Below are 24,451 nucleotides of genomic sequence, written 5' to 3'. Positions count from 1 at the left end.
GGCTATCTATCACTGCATCTTGTGGCACAGAATTCCATAATGAACTATGTATTGTGTGAAGGTGTCCTTTTGTCAGCCCTGAGCCTACTACCAATCGCATCCATTGGTCAGCCTGAACCTATAACTTCCTTTTTAGATTGTCTGCCCCTTTCCTAACAATCGTCAGTGTAGAATTTGCGACCTCTCCTGCCGCAGCACAGCCAATCTGAGTCTGTTTGTTTCTCTAAGGGTCATAATGCTGCCTTTTTTGTAAGAGGTAAAATATGATGAGTTGTCGTTTTCGATTTGCAGGTTGTGAACAAAGGAAGACTGACAAATGGAGCATGTGCTATTCAAGGTAAGACCTGTCAACCCTAACATTTTGGGGCCGAAATCCTATACCTGGGACTCAGTGGGACTTATTTCTGAGTAGACATCTGTAGGGTTGTGCTGTTGGACTATCAATCCAGAAATCTCATTTCAGTAATAAAACATTCTGCATGTTTATGTTCTTTGAGTCTCGTATAAGACTGATCAAAGGTTTGAACTGGGGTCTTCCATATCCAAAGCCAGCACTGTAGCCACTTAAATTCACTGCCTGTCTTCTGCTGGGGAATCGAGACCCTTTTATGCATGAATACACAGTAATATATTTTTTCCAGTTCACTTTCATATATTTTTAAAAAGTTATATTTTAACAGATTTTGAAGGTGCTTCTGGGTCCTAGATGTTTGCCTGAGAGCATTTCATTTTTAATCGTGTAGGCATTAATAGGTTTGTGAGATACTTTGGCCAGGTGAAATGTTTTTATAATGCAGGCTTAGATTTTTGGCCAGGTGAAATGTGCCATTAGAGGTTGGCAACATGGTGTCCTCAAATGTTCTTTGATTCCAACCCCCATCAGTCCCAGCCAGCAAAACCAATGGTCAGGGATGATGGGTAATATAGTCCAACAATGTCTGAAGGGCCACAGGTTCTCTACCCTGCTGTAATGTTATAGCTGTTGGTGTGTGGGGTTTTTTTTTTGTTAATAATTACAAACAACACTGTGAGAAAATACAGATGCACTACCAGTAACAATATTGAATTTTGTATCTACAGCAGAGCAGATTCACATATCAGTACCAGAAACGGGCGGAGCCCAGGCACAGGTATTTTACAATATGATGATGCATGTCTTCTTACCATCTGGATCTATTTCTGGGTAGAGGGCACAGGGCCAAAAAGTAACTCAGTTTTGGAAAATGATGAATTAGGTTCTCAGTGTCTGCATTCTCCTTCATGCTTTGCAACTGGGCTTTGTAGAACTACTGAGTGCATTGCACTGGAGAGAAAGTGAAGGGTGACAAGTCCTTCCTCATTAAATTCTTCTGGGTTCACCTCTGCCTATGCCTTTCTGCTCTGCTTGCCACTTTATTATACAGCCACAAGAGTAGCTGTATACTATAGCCAGCATGGATTTTTCTCATTCCGCAATGTTAAATTGAAAAATACCCCCCATGCCATACTGCTGCTTCCCATAAATTCACTTCAAAACAAAACCTCACAAAGCCTATAGACCTGAACTCAGGAACACTTGCTTAAGAACCCTCCAAGTTTTCATGGCAATACACAAACCACTCAGAGAGAATTGAGACTTTATTTATTTATTATTGCATTCGTATCCCACTTTTCCTCCAAGGAGCTCAAACTGGCATACATGGTTCTCCCCTTCCTAATTTAGGTTAGGCTGAGAGGCAATGACTGGCCCAAGTGTGCTTCATGGCTGAATGAGGATTTGAACCCTAGTCTTCCAGGTCCTAGTCCAACACTCTAGTCCAGCCTTTCCCAACCGGTGTGCCTCCAGATGTTGTTGGACTACAACTCCCATCAGCCTTAGCCATTGGCAATGCTGGCTGAGGCTGATGGGAGTTGTGGTCCAACAACATCTGGAGGCACACTGGTTGGGAAAGGCTGCTCTAGCCACTACATCACAAAGTGTAAAACAAGAGAAAAGAATCCAGACCCCTGTTGGACTTTTTTCTGTCAGTGGTCCCATAATTTGTTGAAATTAATTAAAAATCAGCCATATTCACTGAGTACCTATAATCCTATTACTGACCTTGCCCCATACTCTGAAAGTCATCTTTTACTATTTAAAAGTTAAAAAAAATGCCTGGCTGATTTTTAATTAATTTAAGAAATTTAACACTGGAATCAATGATGTCAGGCATGCTCAGTAAGAACCAACTGTCAGTGTTCTAAAAGCCAGAATTGCAGCTGTTTGGCTTGGCTAATCGGGGCCACACCCACACCAGATATTTTTACACTTTAAACAGTAATGGCTTCCCCCAAAGAATCCTGGGAAGTGTAGTTTGTAAAGGGTGCTGAGAGTTGTGGGGAGACTCCTACTTCCCTGACAGAGCTCCAGTGGCCAGAGTGGTTTAACAGTCAGCCCCTCTTCTAGGGACTGTAGCTCTGTGAGGGGAATAGGGCGTTTCCTAATAACTCAGCACCTTTCACAAACTACACTTTCCAGGTTTCTTTGGGGGAAGCCATGACTGTCTAAAGTGAAATAAAGGTCTGGTGTGGATGTGGCCACTGAGAGCTTTGGTTTAAATTTGGGTGGGAGGCTACATTTGCCTGCTGTAGAATAAAAAGGTGGGGAAAACCCTGAAAAAGAATGATACTGTTCACAATGTTTTCCTTTTGGAAAGGGGCTTTCCCTCTGCCCAGTGCCCACCCACCCAATCCCCTCCCTCTCCCCTACTCTTCCTCCCCTTCTTTACCCCTCCCCCAGGTCAGTTTCACCTATCCTAAGCATGACTGTGTGGGAGTAAATCCCATTGAACTCAAAAAGCATGCAAATGATCAAACCTGCACTCCCCTCCTCCACCCTCCTATCCCCTCCCTCTTGCCCCTTTCCTCTCCCTTCCTCGGCCCCTACCTCTCCTCTCCTCTCCCCCCTTCTCCCTCTCCCTATTTTTTAAACTATATTTTACCTGTTCTAAGCATGATTGTACGAGAGTAATCCCTCTGAACCCAGTAAGCATGCAAATGATCAGACCCGCCTTTCCCCTCCCTGTCCCCCTCCTCTCCTTCCCTCTCTCTCCTTTCCCCTCCTTCTCTTCCCTGTTCCTCCCTTCTTCCTCCCCTCCCCTCTTCCTTCTTCCTCCTCCCCTGCCCACTCCAGCCCTCCTCCTCCTCTCCCGTGATCAGTTTCACCTGTCCTAAGCATGATTGCAGGGAAGTAAATCCCACTGAACTCAATATGCATGCAAATAATCAGTCCATTCTCAGCCAACTTCCACAGGATCCCATTTCTTACCTCCCAGATAAAAAGCAGAGAAATTCACTCATAGGCAAAAAAACCCCTTGTGGTTATTTTCATATATTATTTATAACAGTTTTCATAACCGTTTGTGAGATTTTTGTTGCCTGGGACCATGTGAAACAACAACAAAAAACCCAGCGTGCTCTATACTCCAGAATCGTGCAAATAAATACTTGGTTTTTAAACAGCAGCTTAGGCCTAATTGGCTTACGTATCTTGTCACTGGCATTTCTCCGCTCTGCATGAGACCCTGGAGAACTGCTGCCAGTGGAAGTAGACAGTACTGGGAACTAAGTGCAACTAATGCAGACTGCAATCCAAGTCACAGCTACTCAGAGGTAAGTCCCATTGAATTCAGTGGGGCTTACTCTCAGGTTAATAGGGTTAGGATTGCAGTCTGAGAGTTTTATCCAACAAAGTTGTTCATCTATGCAAGGGTTTCCGCTTGTGCAATGGACCCCCCCCTGTGCATTCCTTAAGTCTGTTCTGCGGGTTCCCCCAAACCTCTGGGGCAAATTGGGGGGCATGTGGGGGGAAAGGAGAGGGAAGGAAAGTTCCATTGCTCAAGTGGAAGTCCTTGCACAGATGGGATTACTTCATTGGATACAGCCTGTAGTCTGGATCCAACCTACAGACTTCTCCCAGAGTACGAAATGTGAGCCATTGTTTCCAAGAAACTATCACTGCCAACACCTCCATTTATGTTTCCATTTACTCATATTCAGAACTGGGCTAGGCAGAGATAGGGAAGCCCCTTGAACAAGGGAACAAGAAGGTCCATGGGTTGGAGGGGAAAGCATCATAATTACATTTTGTCATATTTGCAGGTGTCTAACAAGTACAGAATGCAGAGTCAGCCTTTGGGAGTATGCCTGATTATAGACTGCATTGGCAATGATGCAGGTAAGCGTTAGAAAAGCTGGATTTCTCCTTACCCTGTAACTAGTGTGTTCTTTTAGTACCCTAGGTTTGGTGGGATGGACTTGGGCCCCCAGTGTCTCAGTTTATAAGTGCAACTCCTTGCTTGCAAAACAATGGTGTCCGCAAGCTCAGGCTAAAAATTATGAACTTGACATCAGGATAGCACCCTTAAATGGGCAAATTTATTTACAAACCATATCTCACTTGATTTGTCACAAAAAGCCTTCCTGGAAGAGGAAGGGAGGCAGTCTCTAGATTATCAGATCACACATAGTTTTACTCTTCCCTAGATTACGTGATAGGTTTAAGGACTTGCAGAGGCTGACCCAGGCACATGCACCCAATCAGAAAGCAAGTCAAGCATTGCTTTTCCCCCTTAGCGCTAAATTTGTACAAGCCAATCACTTGATATTATTTGTTGCTATTTTATAACAAAGAAAAGGAAAAGGGGGGAGCAGACAGAAGATGTTACGGTCAATTCAGTAACAACAAACCAAATAAGACAGTAACTGAATAATGTCCAGGAGCACTTACGGACTGCTCCCTCAGTTTTAGATTTTAAGTCTTATTTAAAAGTCTTCCTTTGTTCCAAAGCTTTTGGAATGTCAGTTTAGGTGTTTTTTTCTTTCTTTGGTGTTTGTATTCCTAGAGTATGTATATGTTGAAGTCCTCGCTTTCTTTCCCCTGCCTTTTTTCTCCTCGTTTTATTTTATTTAGATGGTATGCCTTTTGAGGCAGGGGCTTGTTTCTATTGTTTTATTTTATGTACCTTGCCATGTGCATCTGATGGATCTCTCTCTCTCTCCATATATAGATAGATAGATATATAAGAATGATAATAATAATGTTAAAAAGAGTTACGTTTTAAATAGCATGTGACTGGGGGGAGTTGCCTACAACTAATCTCAGGCCTAATCTGCAGGTACCTATGATATTTGCATATCCACATTCCGCTCAGTAGAAAAGGGGTGGGTGAGGGAGGGGTTTGATCATATTTTATCAATGTTAAAAATTTCCCCTGTCTGTTGTGCAAAAAAAGCATATCTGGAAATGCCCTTGTGCGCATTATCTTATATTCTTCACCTTGAATCCAACATCCAGTTTGTATCTGCGAAGGAAACTTTCTGCTCTTGCCTCAAGCCCTTCTGATTTCAAGGGTTAGTTTTAGTCTACACATGCAAGATGGTAGAGAGCCAGTATGGCGCAGCAGTCAGAGTAGCAGACCAAGGAGAACCAGGCTCAAACTCCTCCCTCTGCCATGAAGCTCACTGGGTCGTTGTGAAGATAAAATTGGTCAAAAAGAACCTTGCAAGCTACTGTCAGTTCCATGGAGAAAAGGTGGGATTCATATGTAATTAGCAGTGGACTAAATCATTTCAGACTGCAGGAGTGACATCATCTTTAATGTTTTTACATGAAATAAAACCTCCCTGCCAGTAAATAAAAAAAAATGCTAGCAACTGGAGACTATGGGCTCATCCAGACGGAGCGGGATAATCCAGGTTTTCCATACCCGCTCTGTCAGCTGAGAGTCCTCACTTGCCCCTTTTCCCACTCCTTTCCCGCTTTTTGCTGATATTAAAAACACGCTTTTTTACCGGCCGCACACGCAGCCCGAACATGCGGCATCTTCTCGCTTTTTTCCTGTCCATGCCCCCGACACATCCCACTATGTTCCGATTCGTTGGGAAAATATGACGTCTGCTCCCCTCTCCCCTTCCACTGCTATCAGTTCTGCACATGCATGCTTGAACGCGGAAGCGCGAAACTTTGAATTTCCTGTGGGCGCAATGGAGGTCATGGCCCAAACCGAATTTGGAGGAGGGGGCCACGAGTCCTCCCGTAGCCTGTGGGGTCCTGGGCAAAATCATAGGTGGCTGATGAAAGGGCAGCAGGCAGCACAAAGAACCCACTCAGGCAGGGGATTCGCACCTCCCCCCTAAAAGCTGTGAGCACGCCTGCTTCACAGCTGATGAGCCGGGATCGGGCAGCACAAGGAATTCACTCAGGGGATTCAAACCTCCCGCCAAAGTACCTCACACAAACCCGATTCACAGCTGATGAGCAGAGAGGGGGGAAGCTGTCCAGCCACTCATCTGGGGATGGGGGGTGCCCCAAGAGCGGGAAGCGGCTTACGAGGCTGCACGGCTACAAAGGAGAAAAACACGCCACAGCCCACCCAGCTTCTCATCGCACACAAACAACACCTATGGTTACGGTGTCCCCCACTTTACACCATGTCTGCTTGGCAAGGCTTGCAGAACTGCGCATTCGTGGTAAACCAGAATAGTTATTCCATTTGGCAAGCGAGTTCTTGGATATTTCCCGTTTCAGCTTGCCAAACACTCCCTCTGGTTACAGTTAGCCATAAGTCAGGATCGCAGCTAATTCCGTTGCTATGGGCGAAAGGCTATAGCTCTGTGACAGAGCACCTATAGCAGCATATCTGCTTGGCAAGTCTCGCAGAAATGCGCATTCGTGGTAAAGCAGAAAAGTTACTCCATTTAGCAAGCGGCTTCTTGGATATTTCCCTTTTCGGCTTGCCAAACACTCCCTATTGCAGCCATTTATAAGCCCCTGCAAGTACATCATAATTTGGGCGCAAAAGTGATTTGTGTTTCCCCTTCCAGTTTCCCCTTTCTTCTGCTGCTTTCACAAATATGCTTTCTTGCATTTCTGCAATCACGTTAATCCAAAACAGTTAAACAGCTTTTCCACCATGACTTCCTGCTTCTGCGCAAACCTGCATTTCCGCACCTGCGCAGTATATCCAACAGCACTGATTGGCCACGTTTTCCCGGGCGACGTTTCCACACAAGCGCAAACGTGCAAAGGACGGGATTGGCTGGAAAAGAGGAGGGGGACTGGGGAACCACCCCAGGACCGCCCATGCAACAGCGTCATCTCTTAAATCCGCTGTATTGCGTCCAAGCGGCCGAAGGAACCGCGGATGATTCACGCTTTTAAAAAGTGTATCGCATTTTCCGCGGTTGTGCGAAAGCGGATTTAACCGCGCGAAAACGCGCTTTTGCACTCGGCGTCATCAGGACGACCAAAAAATAATGAGAACACAAAGCGGTCATGTCACACATTTTGCAGTCGTCTGGATGAGCCCTATGATTCTTGCTCAGCCCACTCCTTGCTGTGCTGGTTCTCTGCTTACAATGGATTTGTTTTGTTTTTTTAAAATCAGTGGGGAGATTCAAAAGTGGTATCCCCCCACCTGCAGTCTAAAGAGGTAAGGTCTCTCCTCCCATCACAGAACTCCGCCCACCTCATATCCACCTCACTCTGCTGCATGTGTATAGACCAGGCATGATCCTCTATCTGATCAATCCAGAACTGCTGAAATCTGTGAGGCTTGTTGGATCTGGTCAGAGCTTCACTTGATTGCAAGGTGCCAACTGTTTGGCAAGCCTTCCTTCTGTTCTGACAGAACTGTAAACTTCCTGTTGTGGAACTGATCAACCATTGCTAAACAGGTAGGGGACAATCTCACCATGGTGAGCAGAAAATTTGTGAAATCAGCTTCCTACAGACCAAGCTCACCTTAGATGAGCGTACTCGATCTCTCTTAATGAGGATTAATTGCTCCTTCGTACTTCTAACTACCTTGCTGTACTCACAATTGGGGCCATTAATGAATTTTTAAAGTGCATTTAAACATGCCTATGAGTGCATGCTCATGGGTGAAGCAAGGTGCGTCATTCACATTTGCAGTTGTGAATGTGGCTTAGTCTATCCAGGCTATTGAATGCAAAGCAAGAACCTTCCTTAGTTTTGTAGTTAGAATTTAAAGTTGTATTTTCTCCTATTCTGTCCACATCCTTGGTTTTTTTTATGCACTTAAGAGCCTTTGTGTGCATTTCGCATCCCCTGTGAAACTGAAGAATCAATTTTCTTTTGTTTCCTTTGGATTTAAAACTTTTTTAAAAATAGAATGCATGTGTGCAACATTTGTAAAAGGGTATGCCTAGGCTAACCCTGACACATTCTCCTCCCATTCCAATCACTTTTGGAAATTTCCCTATGAGTCTCCTATATAAGCAGAAACAAAAATCTCTTGAGGGCTTCAAACATGCTGGCTGAACACATGAGGGACTAAAAATAGTACATACAGAGTGAGTGTCATCAGGGCCATTTTGTGCCTTTAGGGTGCAGAGGGAGAAAGGGAGCTGTCACCTTTTCTCTCTTGTTTCTCATGAGTAATGATCTCCGGAGAAGAGGCAGCTTTATGTGCAGCTTACACATCTTGCCATAAATAAACGTCTGTGGGATGATCACTATAATGATGCAAGAGAGGCAGCCAGTCGAACTAGAGCCAAGATCTCTGTATTTGGATTTGGCAGTGGTGCTCTCGGTTATAAAGTCTTTCCCATCTCCTGCTCCTTTCTGAATTGAATTGAACCTGGGACCTTCTGGAATTGGGAAGGGAAGTGTGTTTTAGCTTTGGAGACAAAATGAAATGAGAGTATCCAATAAAAGCATACTAAGCCTGAAAGGGAAAGTTGTCATTACTAAACATGAGCCAAGATTATTAAAGACTAGTGGGACCAGCAACAAAATGTTTGTGTTGAGGGCTCCTCTTTCATTCAGCCAGCCAGCCATAACCTCATCAACAATACTCCATTACATTCCACACACCCCGATTTTCATTTTTCAAATTTTATTTTTCTTTCCTTCAGCAGCCAGCAGTATATGGCCACTGAACATACTCAGTTCTCATTGGACTATTTTTGCCCTACCCAACCCTGGTTTTTGTGTATGGGTGGTGCTGGCTATGTAAACCAATAGCACTCATGCCTGAACATCAGTACTAAACAGAACGATAGATTTTGCCAGCTGTGCTGGCCCTTAATAGGGCCTACTTCTCATTGGGCTTAGCCTGATGATTCGGGAAAGGGGGTGCCATTAAGAAAGCTAGACATCGGCATTGAGCTAAGATCCAGAAAAGTGTAGGCACCCTGAGTCCTGTTGCAATTATAATAGGACATGGGTCTTCAATTAAGAACTTCAACATAGCAGTCCTAAGTACATTTACTCAGGAGCAAGCTGAACGGTGTTGAGTGGGACTTACTCCCAGGTAAGGGTGCATAGGGTGGCAGCCTAATGCTGTATTAAGTACATCCATGCATACATACTTGTGAGTAATAATAATAATAATAATAATAATTTAATTTTTGTGTCGCCTATCTGGCCAAGGCCACTCTAGGCGACGTACACAATTAAATTCCAGTAAAATACAATTTAAAATACGATTTAAAATACATAGCAATACAATACAGTCGACAATAAAGGATTAAATTACAGCATAAAACAGTATGTGGACAACGGGCATTCAGTAATAGTGATAAAAGCTTAGCCCACCCCGGAGGTCCCGAAGGCCTGTCCAAAGAGCCAGGTTTTTAATGCTCGGCGAAATGCATCCAGGGAGGGGGCATGTCGAAGATCAAACGGGAGGGAGTTCCAGAGAGTGGGGGCCGCCACTGAAAATGCCCTCTCCCTAGTTCCCACCAACCTAGCTGTTTTCGTTGGTGGTACTGAGAGAAGGCCCTGCGTGGCTGATCTAGTCAGGCGGCTAAGTTGGTGGTACTGGAGGTGCTCCTTCAGGTAAACTGGGCCGAGACTGTATAGGGCTTTAAAGGTTAATACCAACACCTTGAATTGGGCCCTATAAGGGCCTATAAGATGGGGCTTCATATTATAGCTAAATTCTTTGGAATCCTAGTCGTATGTAAAAGGGAGTTACTATTTGCTGTCTATGAAAAATTAAGCTGACAGCAGTCAAAGTGGATTCATCATGCATGAAACAGAATAAATTCCCGGCTACTCACTGTGACATCCTAGGTTTATTTATGTGATCACCTCTCTCTCTATCTTTTCTTCTATTAAGATTAGTCTTGCAAAACAATTCCAGAGAAATCAGAAGAATTTTTGAGTATCCAGCAATGGTTTGGGTTGGGTTTTTTTTAAGGGTGCCTGTTTTTTTAATATTGGAGGAAGACTGGGGGGGCACTAAGCCTGCCTTGCCTCCTGCTGATCATCCTTTAGAGAAAAATTGTTCCATTTGAAGTTTCATGATAGATGATGTTTTTAAAATCAGGTTGGAGTATGTGGTGTGCTGTACCCTACCCCTGCTCCTCATTTTGATGTACACTGTGTATTAGAGGGTGGTATAACTATGCAATACTGCCCTCTCATGGCTGGACTGCATATTAGAGTTCATGAAGGGATAAATACAGTAGGGCCCTGCTTTACAGCGCTTCGCTTTACAGCGTTCCACTAATACAGCGGTTGTGAATTGTAGAAAGGCCCCGCTTTACAGCGCTTGTTCCGCTTTTACGGCGGTTTTTTGCCGCCGGGCGCCATTTTGGTCAAAGTAAGTCAATGGGATCCGCTTTACAGCGGTTTTCGCTTTACAGCGGGGGTCTGGAACGTAACCCGCTGTATGAGCGGGGCCCTACTGTATTTTCATTTCCTTTAAAACAGCCCCATGAGGACTGAGCATGCTCAGTACTAGTTGCCATAGAAAATTGACTGTTTACTGTAGGCTGGAAAAGGAAAAAAATGGAAGTAGAGTTGGGGTGGGAATAGAATGAAGTATCCTGTAGGCGGGCATGGCTGGCTGAATCCCTGAAGAGGAGCATTCCTGTTAAGAAGTGATATTTTACTGTCTGTCGCGCGTGCGCGTGTTTGCAACTAAAATTGGTTATCTACAAATAAATAATCCAGCAAGACCTAACATGACACCTGCCTAACTCTTGTATTACTGACTGCAACAGGCATCTTTCTTCCCCTCCCCCACCCCACAAGTTCATAGAACCAGAGAATTTTCACTTACCTGTACAACATGGTTTGTATAATCTCCCACTCCGTTGTATGTTCTTTCAGACAATTTTACGTTTTTGTTCCGAGATACTGTTTTTTCAAATGTCAAGGCGCTGCTTTTTCTAGACGATCCTGAAAACATTTGACTTCATTTCAGAGAAGGCTTTCCTAAAGTGGAGTGCTTTACTCCTTAGTGCACAAGAAGGAAATATGCGGCCCTCCACGTGTTGTTTGGACTCCAGCCCCAGCCACCATGGGCAGGATTGATGGGAGTTGTAGTCCAAGGACATCTGGAGAGCAACAGTTCTCCATCCCTGCTCTGGGGACTGACAGGAAACGGAGGTTGTGTATCTTTGAGGCTGGCCTACACAGCTTGTGATGTACCAAACCCAGTCCAATCACCAATCAGGCCTATCATAATCTTCAGATTATGCAGCCATATGCAATTTCTCTTACTATGCATAATCTATTCTGGTTTAGCTAATCATGGCATGGAGTAAGTCACTATACAATACCCCATCTCCCAGTCAATGGAAATCTCATCCGACAGCTCTTCTGGCTTGTGAGTTCTCATTAGGCACTTCCCACGTAATTTCAAGCATATCTCCATAGCCACAGGAAGAAGATACTGAATTCTAATGAATGGAAACTGAGATTCTCAAGAGTCTGGATGCTATACCGAAGGGGAGGGATGAATGGACAGGCAGAGAGAGTGCCTTGGTTGTATTTTATTTTTCATATTATTTGTAGCTTGTTTTCTGGAATGTTAAAAGCAGTGAAGAGAATAAATAGTAAAACTGTCATTGTAACAATAAGAAAAAAATTAAAAAGGGCAGCACAGACAGCATGAAATAAATTAAAACAGCAGAGAAATTAAACGCTAAACACCTGCCTGAGTAAAAAATCTTAACTGCTGCCCATCTAAAAGCTGGAAGAGAGGAAAACTGCCAGATCGCATTCCATAACCATGGCCCCACCACCAAGAAGGCCCCTGTGGCTCATATCCAGAACTGCACTTCCTGTGGCAATAGGCTAGAAAACAAGACAATTTTAAGGCTTGGGAGCTTCATATGGGCAAAGGCAGTCCTTTTAAGATTACCTAGCTCCAGACTGCTAAGGGCTTTAAAGGAAAATACCTTTTTTAACCTTTTTTTTAAGATGTTTTGAAAACTTTTTTAAAAAAAGGTTTTAAAAGATTTTTGTTTTAATGTATTTCAAAGTCTGTTTTTATGATGTTTTAAAGTGTTTTTAGTGCTTTTGTTTGCCGCCCTGAGCTCCTGCTGGGAGGAAGAGTGGGATATAAATTAAATAATAAATAAATAAAATACTAGTATTTTAAACTGAGCCTCGAAACAGATAGGGAGCCAGTGCAGTTAATGTAAAATCTCCATAATGCATTCAGAACATTGAGCACTAAGCAATATTGTGGCAGCCATTTCTTGCACCAGTTATCGTTTCTGAGCCATCCTTTAAGGCTGCCCACTGTCAACAGTACAGTAGGCCCCCGCTTCTTGGTACCCCATTTTTTGGTGTTCCGCTAATACAACGCTAGCAGGGCAATCAGCTGGAGGGAGGGCTGGAGCTCCTCATGCTCCAGCTGATCTCGCCAGAGGAGGGGAAGATCAGCTGTAGTGCACTACAGTTGATCTTCTCCTCAGGGGCAAAAAGACTCCCACACTCCAGCTGATCGTGCTGGAGGAGGGGAAGATCGCTACAGCTGATCCTCTCTTCTGGCGCAATCAGACTCCCACACTTGAGCTAATCATGCCTGAGGAGGGGAAGATCAGCTGTAGCGTGCTACAGCTGATCTCCTCCTCATCTGGTGCGATCAGTGGGTTAGGTTCCAGACCCCTGCGCTACAGCTGATCCACCTTTTGGCGGTTTTCACTGTTCGACGGGGGTCTGGAACCTAACCTGCCTTATGAGTGAGACCCTACTGTATAGGGAAATCTTGGTCGCATTGAGCACTGGCAATGGTCAGGGATGATGAGAGTTAAAGTCCATCAGCATCTGGATTGCTACAGGTTCTCCGTACCTGAGCTAAGGAATGTATGACTAAGGCCACATCTGATTTCTCCAGGTATGACTGGAGCCAGTAAAAGGTGCAGTTGGGCATTGTCTTTGAGAGTGTCAACAAGCATATAGATAGAGGTGATCCAGTGGACATAGTGTACTTAGACTTTCAAAAAGCGTTTGACAAGGTACCTCACCAAAGACTTCTGAGGAAGCTTAGCAGTCATGGAATAAGAGGAGAGGTCCTCTTGTGGATAAGGAATTGGTTAAGAAGCAGAAAGCAGAGAGTAGGAATAAACGGACAGTTCTCCCAATGGAGGGCTGTAGAAAGTGGAGTCCCTCAAGGATCGGTATTGGGACCTGTACTTTTCAACTTGTTCATTAATGACCTAGAATTAGGAGTGAGCAGTGAAGTGGCCAAGTTTGCTGACGACACTAAATTGTTCAGGGTTGTTAAAACAAAAAGGGATTGCAAAGAGCTCCAAAAAGACCTCTCCAAACTGAGTGAATGGGCGGAAAAATGGCAAATGCAATTCAATATAAACAAGTGTAAAATTATGCATATTGGAGCAAAAAATCTTAATTTCACATATATGCTCATGGGGTCTGAACTGGCGGTGACTGACCAGGAGAGAGACCTCGGGGTTGTAGTGGACAGCACGATGAAAATGTCAACCCAGTGTGCGGCAGCTGTGAAAAAGGCAAATTCCATGCTAGCGATAATTAGGAAAGGTATTGAAAAGAGCGACTCCCTTACGAGGAAAGGTTGCAGCATTTGGGGCTTTTTAGTTTAGAGAAAAGGCGGGTCAGAGGAGACATGATAGAAGTGTATAAAATTATGCATGGCCTTGAGAAAGTGGATAGAGAAAAGTTCTTCTCCCTCTCTCATAATACTAGAACTCGTGGACATTCAAAGAAGCTGAATGTTGGAAGATTCAGGACAGACAAAAGGAAGTACTTCTTTACTCAGCGCATAGTTAAACTATGGAATTTGCTCCCACAAGATGCAGTAATGGCCACCAGCTTGGATGGCTTTAAAAGAAGATTAGACAAATTCATGGAGGACAGGGCTATCAATGGCTACTAGCCGTGATGGCTGTGCTCTGCCACCCTAGTCAGAGGCAGCATGCTTCTGAAAACCAGTTGCCAGAAGCCTCAGGAGGGGAGAGTGTTCTTGCACTCAGGTCCTGCTTGAGGGTTTCCCCTGGGCACCTGGTTGGCCACTGTGAGAACAGGATGCCGAACTAGATGGTCCACTGGCCTGATCCAGCAGGCACTTCTTATGTTCTTATGTCTCTTATAATACAAGAACATGGGGGCATCCAATGAAACTGAATGTTGGAAGTTTCAAGACAGATGAAAGAAAGTACACAACACATAATTAAACTATGGAATTCACTCCCACAAAAGGCAATGATGGCCACCAACTTGGGTGGGTTTAAAAGAGGATTAGACAAATTCATGGAGGTTAAGGCTATCAACAGTTACTAGCAACAATGATTATGTTCTTCTCCACTGTCTGAGGCAGTGTGCCTCCTAATACTAGTTCCTGGGAATAGAAAAAACTGTTGCATTCATGTCCTGTTTTTAAGCTTCCCAGAGGCATCTGGTTGGCCATTATGAAACAGGATTTTAGACTAGATGCGCCTTTGGCCTGATCCAGCAGGACTCTTATACAGTGGAAGCTTATTTCAACATTGGGGTTAAGAGACAAAGGATACACCTGCATTATAACGAAAACTGTGGTATGATATACACTGTTGTACTCGAGGACGTCGTCATTCCTGTAGTATATCTGAATTTGCGGTACAGCAAAACACCTTATTACCTAGCTTCTACTGTATTCAGATTCCAGAAGTACTTCCTAGACCATGTACATGGTCCTTCATGGGGAATGCAACACTCTCAAAGACAGCTTGTATGTCTACATCCATTTGATGAAAGCTTACAAGCAACATGACTACTCAACTTCCATCTTGTTTGCTTGATTTTCTTTCTCCAGGTATGCTGACAGTTACCTTTAAAGCACTGTGCTTCGAAGTTCGTTGTTGCCTATTCCCAAATGTGGATTCCTTGGTGCGTGAGCTGTACGAGGTAGCAAGACTGAAACAACACAAAGACTATGACTGCTTTGTTTGCATATTAGTCAGTCGAGGAAACCACCAAGGCATCTTCTGCACAAATCCCATCGTTCCCGGATTCTCTCTGGAGAGGTTGAAGAATTTTTTTACTGGAGATGCATGCCCTTATCTCTCGGGAAAGCCAAAGCTGTTCTTTATCCAGAATTATGTTGAGCCAGGAACCTGGCAAGAAAACCCCAGCTTGTTAGAGGCGGATGGAGATCTGTGTACAATCCCGCAAGGAGCAGACGTTCTTTGGAGCCTGTCCATGTTGAATGCATCGAACATGGAGAGATCACAGAGTTCATCCTCCTACTATCTGTCTGCTCTAACTGAGCTTCTGATTGATCCGCATAAAAGGTGGGAAGTCATCACCATCAAGAAGATAACGATTCCACTTTGTCCTCCTGGTCATTCCTGTTTGTATTTTGCATTTCCACGAGCACAGAAAATGCACTGTGATGTGGAAATGGCTGCAGAATACAGCTTTTGAGAAAATCTGCTTTCATTTAAATAGCAAGTTTCTAGCCTGTATAGCAATGAAGAGAGGAAGCAGGAGCATTTTAAGGGGGTGGCCGATAGATAGATAGACAGACAGACAGACAGACAGACAGACAAAAAAAAAGAAAATGCTTACAGAGCACACTGCAAAGCACAGTGCTGGTGAGACTTCCAACCACCAGGCATCTATAGATACAAATTGACAAATGTTATGCAAATTTATGTAATAAACACTGTCCCAAGTACTTAGCAACAGCTGTGATAGGAACATAGGAAACTATCATAACCACATCCATGCCATACATATAAAGCACATTTATAACACTTTAATGCTTTAAAGAATCCTGGGAACTGTAGTTTATTCCTCACAGAGCTACAATTCCCAGCACCCTTAAAAAGCTGCTGTCCCCAGGATACTTTGGGGAAGTCATATGCTTTAAATGTATGGTGTGGATGTGACCTTATATGAGATCAGACTATTTGTCCATCTCTTCTAATACCATTTGCTCTGATTGACAGTAGTTTTCCAGGTCTGGGGTAGATTTTCCCCCCCATCACCTACCACCTGAATTCTTTTTTAACTGGCGATGCACCAAGGATTGAACCTGAGGACTTCTGTATGCAAAGCATGTGCTGTATCACCAAGCTATAATAAGCTTTGCCCTGTTATACACTTTTAAGTGTGTGTGTTGACATCTCAGAATCCAGAGGGGTGGCTGAATAAGACTCCTGGTGGTTGGGGTGCAAGACTCTAGCACCTCTCATACTCCTTGCTCTTTGCCATGAAAAGCAACACCAGAATAACTTACACAAAATAGGATAACTTGTGCAGATTTCCTCATAGCATTACATTTATGCATGGCGTAGATTTCAGCTTTTCTTGGTGCAGAGCATGCATCTGGCTAAAATATTTTAATTTTTTTGCATTAATAATCCAGCTCAGATCCTGGTTCCTGCAGTAGAAAGCATGGGCAAAAGTGCTGTATCTTTGATGTGCATGCACAGCTCTACAAGTTGGGTTTTTCCCCTTGCTGCCCTATGTGAGCAAGGGCATGCTTCACATAATACTTCCTTTTACATGTGCAAAGAGGAAGCCTTTGACATCAAAGACCTCGGACTATGTCCGTTGCTAGCTACACAGAGACTCTGCACACGGGACTCTCTATTTTACAGTTACGGAATGAAAACATTCAAGAAAGAATAATTATGTTCCTTCCTGTATTTGAAAATTGGAAACCCTTAATCAAGAATTATCCAACTTGATGTCCAACTTTGCTGTCTTTCAGTGGGTGAAGTGTCCTGCATGAGGCAAGGTGTGGCCCTGACTTGAGGGACAAGACCAGTGCAAGATACACATCCTCAAATCTCTCAAGGCCACCGTCCTCAGTATTTACTGGGAAGCAAGCCCTGTTGAAATCAATAGGACTTACTTTTGAGTGAACATTATTAGGAGTGGACCTTTTTAAGTGGAATGTTCAAAATTGGGTCTGTCAATACCAGGCAGCCAAGTAATACTGGGTTGCAGCCCATTAAGGTTTACTCAGAGTAGTCCCATTGAAATTAATAAACCTAAGTTACTCTGGTTTATTAACTCCAATGGGTCTACTCTGAGTTTGACTACTTGCATTGGATACACTCCACTATATTCAATTGCAACAAAATATTCTTGCAAAGCCCCAAGCTGTTTGTCTGGAGATTATTTGTAATTTGTTTATGGATTACTATGTACCTAATTATTGAAAATGTTCACTCTTTTCTTTCCCGACCGCTCCTCCTTTTTCTTTACAGGAAGTTGCACCTGCTGGATATTCTTGTGGAGCTGAACAGCAAAATTTATGAGTGGAACAGGACTAACCCGAGGGACCAATATTCAGTCCTGCTGAAGCACACCCTGAGGAAAAAACTTTTTCTTTCTGTCAGCTAAATGTACAAACCTAACTTACGATGGGTGTGCCCTAGTGAGGCTTGTTTCTGAGCATTATCCACCCATTTCCCTTGAAAAGCCAAGTGTTACCAGGCATGGTAAGATTTTGTCCTTTCTTTAAGCCACCAGGTATCCAGACTTCAGACAGATGCTGGGCAAAAGGAGGCAGCTGGCAAGTATCTATTCCTACAGCACGTGTAGCAGGTTAATAGAAGTCACTGAGCACATACCTTGATTTTTAAACTTTTCTCTTAAACCTTTGTTAGGGTTTCCTTCAGAGAAGTCTCCTCCTTTCTGCCCCTTTCCCCTCTTGGGTGGTTGCGAGGTCAGTGGAAAGGAAGCGTGCAGACTAAGATGCCACAGATCTGTTTGAGCTCACAGACAGAGAGTAAACAAGGGCAGCGACAAGTAAGTCCAAGGACTTTGGCCCGTTGAGTCACACGGAGTAAAGGAAGTACCACTGCTTGGTCAGAAGAGCCTTCTGGTGTAAATGCCACTGGGAAAAGGAGCTTAGCTGAACAGGGACCCCTTTTAGCTTTGACACCACATTACACTTGTCTTTGTTGTTTGTTGTTGGTGTTGTTTTGTATGTTTATTTTATTGACATATGATCATTATACAAGCATCACCCCCCCCAATCTAACAAAGTAAATTAACAAGCAATGGCTCACATGCGAAGAATAATCTCAAATAGTGAATAGAAATAATCTAATATGTCACTAAGAGTCAATAACGTCCAGTGTTTAAACAATACACCAAATGTTTCTGAAAGCTGCTGCGAGACCACGATTGTCAGCTGCTCATTGTTTTTGAAGGAATAAAACGTGTTGGGAACCTTGGACCTCCAGATGTTGCTAATCTACAACTCCTATCATTCCTGGCCGTTGGCCATGCTTACTGGAGCTGGTAGTTATAGTTCAAACAACATCAGGAGGTTGAAAGGTTCCCCATACCCGGTCTAAACTGACAGGCTGGGGTTGTACATGTAGACTTTAGCAGCCAAGAACTAAGATGTAGCATCTTTCTTGGACATAATCTGCGATCACTTCTGCACCACAGCCTTATTCAGGCATTAAAAGGGGGAGGAAACAACGCAGGTGCAGTGGAGTTGCAAGATCATATGTTTAGCCCCTCCCCCTTGAGATCACATGATTCTCATGAAGAGCGTGAACTCTGGCAGTGGGGTGCCCTTTGATATCCATGGAAGCTCTCTGCGCATTTGAGAACTTGGGCCAGGAGAGTTGCACGGCCTTGAAGCTATGCATGGCTTCCCAGTCCCAGCGTTGCCTCTTTCCCCCTTTTAACACCTGGGTAGGGCTCATAATTGGGCCCATTCAAGGTTTATTGGGAGGAGGCATATCTCAGATTGATTTCTTCAGTGAGTAGCTCTCCCCTTCTGTGCCCAAGCACTTCTAACCTCACCAATTGTTGCAGTGTGGAATACATGGAGAGGAGGCACCCCAAAATATCACATGTATCCAGAGTTTCAAAGTAACACATACTAGCTTTCTACCAAGTACAGGCAGCCTATAGCCCTGTTGTAGCTTATGCTTATGGGATGGCGCTAGTCTAACTGGCTTCATAGGTTTGAGTTCATGACAGATTAAACAAGGTCTAGTGTGTATGGTAAACTGTTCTTCAACCTTGGGTTTCCAGATGTTGTTGGACTAGAAGTCCCATCATCCCTGACCATTGGCTAAGCTGGCTGGGGATGATGGGACTTGTAGTCCAGTAGCATTCAGAGACCCAAGAATACTACTACAACAAAAAAGGAATACTTCTGTATGTTCTTGATTGGGGAAAGATTGATCTGCTACCAAGATATGGAGTGTAGAAAGTCTTGATGTAGAATTGAATCAGAATGTGTTTTCTGTTTGAGATTTTTATTCGGCTGGTAATGTCAGTAAGCCATAAGACTGAGAGACTTTAGCAAGCAATATCATTAATATATTTATTTATTATTATTTTTCAAAATATAAAATACGTTTCACCTACATGTGTGATTGCATGGGTTTTTTTAAAAGTTGCTTTTCAATAATTGTTTCCCCTACCCCCACTCCTGCTTTTCCCTCCAGCTCCCTCAAAAGGCAGGCATTTCAGACTTAAAAATTTATATATGCCCTGATGTCTGTTTATGTTTGAAAAATTTCTCCATATCTTTAATAGGATCTGAGGAACCCCAGTTCTTCTAAACAACTGTTTGAATGCCTTTTACATTAATTTAGTCATTTAAGGTTCATTTAATATTTGCACCCCACTTTTCTATTAAGATAATAACCAAAGTGGCTTTTAGTATAGTAGCTTTCCAAAGGAATTGTAGTACCTTATCATCTCTCTCTCTCTCTCTCTCTCTCTCTCTCTCTCTCTCTCTCTCTCTCTCTCTCTCTCTCTCTCTCTCTCATATATATATATATATATATATATATATATAGGGAATACCGAATTAAGCTATTTCTGTTTTTGCTAACCAGCATGGTAACATCAGCTTTGAGCTGCAACGTGGGGTAATAAAATCCCTCAAATATACCATAATTGAAGCTTCATAATGGCCCAAAACTTGCTTGTTTTCTCCCAAACGTTTCTCCCTTGAATGGCCTGACCCCTACCAAATATTAACTGCTTGATGAATGTACACTTGGGGAAATGAAATGGGGATAAAGTTTGTAGAGTGAAACAGAACAGCAATTCTCTTTAAAAAGGGGAGAGAAATGGGACTGTGCTAGGGAAGAAGCATAGTGAAACCAATAGTCAGTTTTTGAGCACTCAAATCATTTCACATTTAAGCTGACGCTCCGTCTAAGACTGAAACCACACACGCCTTTATTTGGAAATAAGCTCTGCTGAACTCAGTAGGATTTGCTCCTCAACAAGCATGGGTACAGCTGGCCTGAAAAGGAGCCATTTAACAAAGAATCCATTACCAATAGTTCATTTAGAACATGAGTGGCTAACTGTAGCCCTCTGGTGCTGTGGGACTACAACTCCCATCATCCCTGAGAGTAAGTCACGTTGGCCAGGGCTAATGGCAGTCGGAGTCCAACATACTGGAAAACCGCAGGTCCCTATCACTGATATAAAAACATGCCCATGTGTGCATAAAAAGCTCAAGAAAAACTCAAAGGTACATTTACACCATGATCCTCCGCAGATTTAGGTAGCTAAATCAGTCGATTTTGATGTACTTAATGCTGCATAGTAGTGAGCTGTAGTCCTAACCCTACATACTTGGGGGTAAGCCCCATTCAGTGTTTTTGAATACATTTCTGTGGTGTATCATAACATTGTTAATATCAACTGTGGAAAATTTCTGGAGTATTGAGGGTGGTTGTTTTTTAAGTGTGTCAAATGCATCATTGAGGAAGGATTGTATCTCAGTGGTAGAGTATCTGCTTTGCGTGCAGAAGGTCCCAGGTTCAATCCCCAGCATTTCCAGGTAGGATTGGGAAAGATTCCCTGCCTGAAGCCCTAGAGAAGCCACTGCCAGTCAGTGTAGACAATACAGAGCTAGACAGACCAATGATCTAACTTGGTATAAGGCAGCTAAATGTTAAAGATCAAATGGGGGATGCAATTTGCAAACAGATGTCTTAATATTACTGTATTCTACTTGTACGGCTTTCTTGACTGCAGATTGTGGATTTCTAATATATATGTTAAGACGTGTCTATTGGGAACCTGAGTGTGGGAACCTACCACCCATGTGTCCCATTAAACACACCTCCTTGAGAGGAGGGGGATCTTTTGCTAGGGATAAAAGAACTGCTTTGCCCTGAAATGTGCCTAAATAGTGGGTGCATAACTCAAAAAATGCAGGTCCAAACTAGACTAAAGCAAAGCTTTCATTTATTGAGAAAAAAGAGAAGAATAGCACTACAAAATTACTGGGTGTGTGGCAGCATTAATCATTAATACACTAACCCATTCATAACTTTAAACTACAGAAACAACAGGTCCCTATTGCTGTAAGGAATGACAGGTAGCGGAGATTACCTGTCCTAGGCCCAGGAGTGGGCAGTGGAATACAGCTGGAGTGGTGTGAAGGAGCTCTGACCAAAAAGCAGGAAGGAATCTCTTTGTCTCAAGGTTTGCACCAAGACACAGACTCCCTTCCCATTCTGTGGCCTGCAGTCCTGCGCCACATTCCTTGAGAGTGCAGTTGTACATGTTGGAGCTCAGACCGCCAATCTTAGGTCTCAAGCCCTGCTCTTAAATACACTTTCCCTCTTACAAATCAACATGAAAAGGAGGGGTCTGGGTATGAGGTGATTTCATGTTGTGTGTGTATTTCTTGCTGACACTAAGAAAAACTGTTTTTGCTTTCTAATGCTGTCTTTGAACAATGGGATTGGTCTGCTGGGCATGAGGGAAATCTGCCAAAAACAACATTTTTGAGATAATATTTAATTCAGGGTCTTCATGTTCCTCCAAAAGTGCCAAAAGATGGTTCTTGCTCCTTGTCCTCATTTCACAGTATTTAGGAAGGCACAACGAGCCAGAAAACGGGGTATGGGGTAGGAAATGTAGTCCAGAATATGCCAGACTCCAAATGAACCAAAGTGGAAATTAGCCTAAGAACACATGACAACACCTCCCTCAGTTTTCATGCACCCTTAAAATCTGCTCCTCAGGAATCCTCCAGAGCAGATCTCAGCAGGGAGCAGGTGCTGGAAAGGAAAGTTAAGTCAGTGCAGGATATTGCTCTATACTCAATATTAGGCTGCATACAACATTTTATTCTAGAATCAGTGGAGACTGTGTAGTTGTTTTTCCTACATAGTTTTTGCTCCTGAAAAGCAGTAATTGAGGAACTGCTTTCATTCTGAAAATAAAAGCTATTTGTAGATTGATTTTGCATTGCCCTGCAGTGTGTCCATTTGAAAACAATTGTAGGCAGTCCTGGCAACATGGGGAAGGGGATATATCCACAGCTAACCAGTTACATAGTGGGTAGGCATATATCAAGATCTGCAATCACCTCTTCATTCATCTGGGGCATGCGTAGGGAGGGAAGGGTGTGGATAACCTAATCAAGGGGAGGGTTTTCAAATGCATATCAAGTAACCACACCCACCCCTTGTAGACAGCAGGATTTCAAAACAATCTAGATTGAAAGCATGTTGTGGACACTCATGAATGATTCTGGATTGAGAAAAACTATGTTTTTGTGCTACAAACAGGTTGGTGTGTATGTAGCCTTAAAATAGTATACTGGTATTTCAGATATTAACCCTTCCTCATATCTGTCTTAAGGGACTCATGATTAAGTAATATATTGCTCTTTTTAGCATACCTTAAAAGGCTAGAGTTTTTCTACAGTAATTGTCACTTGACGGGATTTCATGTTACAGAAAGATAAAGCCTCTGGGATGTCCCAGGTTACCTCTTTTAGTAATAGGCTGGCATCCCTGTCCCATGCAGAATTAGGAAGAGTTGAGCTTAAGCATGCTGAACTCTATATAAAGAACTAAGGCTCTTGTGATACCTTGAAAGATTAATAAATATGTTGGTCTTTTGGATGTCACAAGACTTCGTTGCTTTCGTTGCAACAGATTGTCATGGCTACCCCTCTGGAAATAACACATATAAGATCAGACAGTAAGACTACAAACCTATGAAGATACCTAGAAGTAAACCCCACTAAAACTGGAAGGAATTACTTATGAATATACATAGGTTTGGGTTGTAATACTCAATCCTTTTTCTATGCAATTTCCTTGTTGCAACAAAATTGGGGATTTTTTTTGTCAAGGCTTGCACTCCCTTGGGGGTCTGTTGGGAGCTGCATATTGCTGGTGGTTGAGGACAAGGCAGAAGATAGGGCATTCCCCCCCTCTACCAGTCCCTTTCCCCCCATTTTTTCTCCTTGCCACCTGTATGAAATTATGCCACCGGATGCAGGAAACCCACTTCTCATTTGCAAGGAACTCTGGCCATGTAAATGTACATATCCTTTTAACAGTTGATGGTGTTGCATATATTTTGCCATTTAAACCTGAGTACTGTATGTACCTAACTTTAAAGAGTAAAGTATTAACTGGCCTTGGTTTTGGATCTATGACCTAAGATTTACAACATGTTTCTTCTACATAACACATAAAGCACTTCTGTTCTTTTACTCCGAGCAAAGGGATCATGACAGCAGGCCTTGAGAACATTCACACACAGTACTCCACGACCTGGGTCCCCCCAGCCTTGGTCTCAATTTGACATGTTCCTTTGGAGGCAGTTGTAAATGAGTGTCAACTGGCTCCAGCTTATGCTGGATTCACTCAGTGACATTTTCCAATACAAGGTGACTCTCCTCAGGGCCGCTTCACACATGGAAGTGTATTACCTGATTAATTATCAGTGATGACCCAAAGATGGCTATGTGTACTGACTCCATTTAAGAGCAGTGTGTTTGAGGTAAGATGATGATTGAAGTGATGGCCCATGATGATTCATACATGCATGCTGTAATTAAGTGATAGAACTGAGCCATCATTTACTTGTTTCAAGTGTTTTATACATCTTCCTCTTACTGTTGTGAATGGGTGAAAGAATGTTCATATGTCAGGCTAACTGGGCAGTCGTTGTTTGAGTGGGGTGAGTATTAACTATGTTTAAAACAGGTGGCCAATCCCCAGTGCAAGCACCTGATCTGACATCCCAAGCACATTCTTTCAGTACCCTCCGTCTTCCCTGTGCTCACTTATTTTGGTGACAACAACAAAAATTAAAGTAGCTACTGGATTGAAGTGCCCTCCTGGGGATGCAAATCTCCCCCTCTTCTGTTATCAGCTAGATCTTTCGATAAGCAAAAGGACATGACCATCCCCCCTTAGCTGATCTCTCTCTCTCTCTCTCTCTCTC

At 43.3% G+C, this 24,451-nt stretch overlaps 1 protein-coding gene across 16 annotated transcripts in view; it reads left to right on the top strand.

The window, feature by feature from the left end:
* The window catches only part of CFLAR (CASP8 and FADD like apoptosis regulator), a 56,621-nt gene extending 32,170 nt beyond the window's left edge, over positions 1-24,451 (top strand). For 14 of the 16 annotated variants that reach the window (XM_061608029.1, XM_061608023.1, XM_061608019.1 and 11 more), the window contains 5 exons: positions 292-337; positions 1,081-1,130; positions 4,120-4,195; positions 15,057-15,534; positions 17,464-23,664. In XM_061608029.1, coding sequence (XP_061464013.1) covers positions 292-337; positions 1,081-1,130; positions 4,120-4,195; positions 15,057-15,534; positions 17,464-17,599 — 786 coding nt within the window. In that variant the 3' untranslated portion in view covers positions 17,600-23,664. Of the gene's footprint in view, positions 1-291; positions 338-1,080; positions 1,131-4,119; positions 4,196-15,056; positions 15,535-17,463 lie in introns of all 16 variants that reach the window. The other 2 variants (XM_061608032.1, XM_061608031.1) reach the window with 2 other exon arrangements.

Source organism: Rhineura floridana, chromosome 2 (genome assembly GCF_030035675.1).
Source record: "Rhineura floridana isolate rRhiFlo1 chromosome 2, rRhiFlo1.hap2, whole genome shotgun sequence".
Lineage (NCBI taxonomy): Eukaryota > Metazoa > Chordata > Lepidosauria > Squamata > Rhineuridae > Rhineura > Rhineura floridana.
This window is presented reverse-complemented; position numbering and strand designations above follow the sequence as displayed.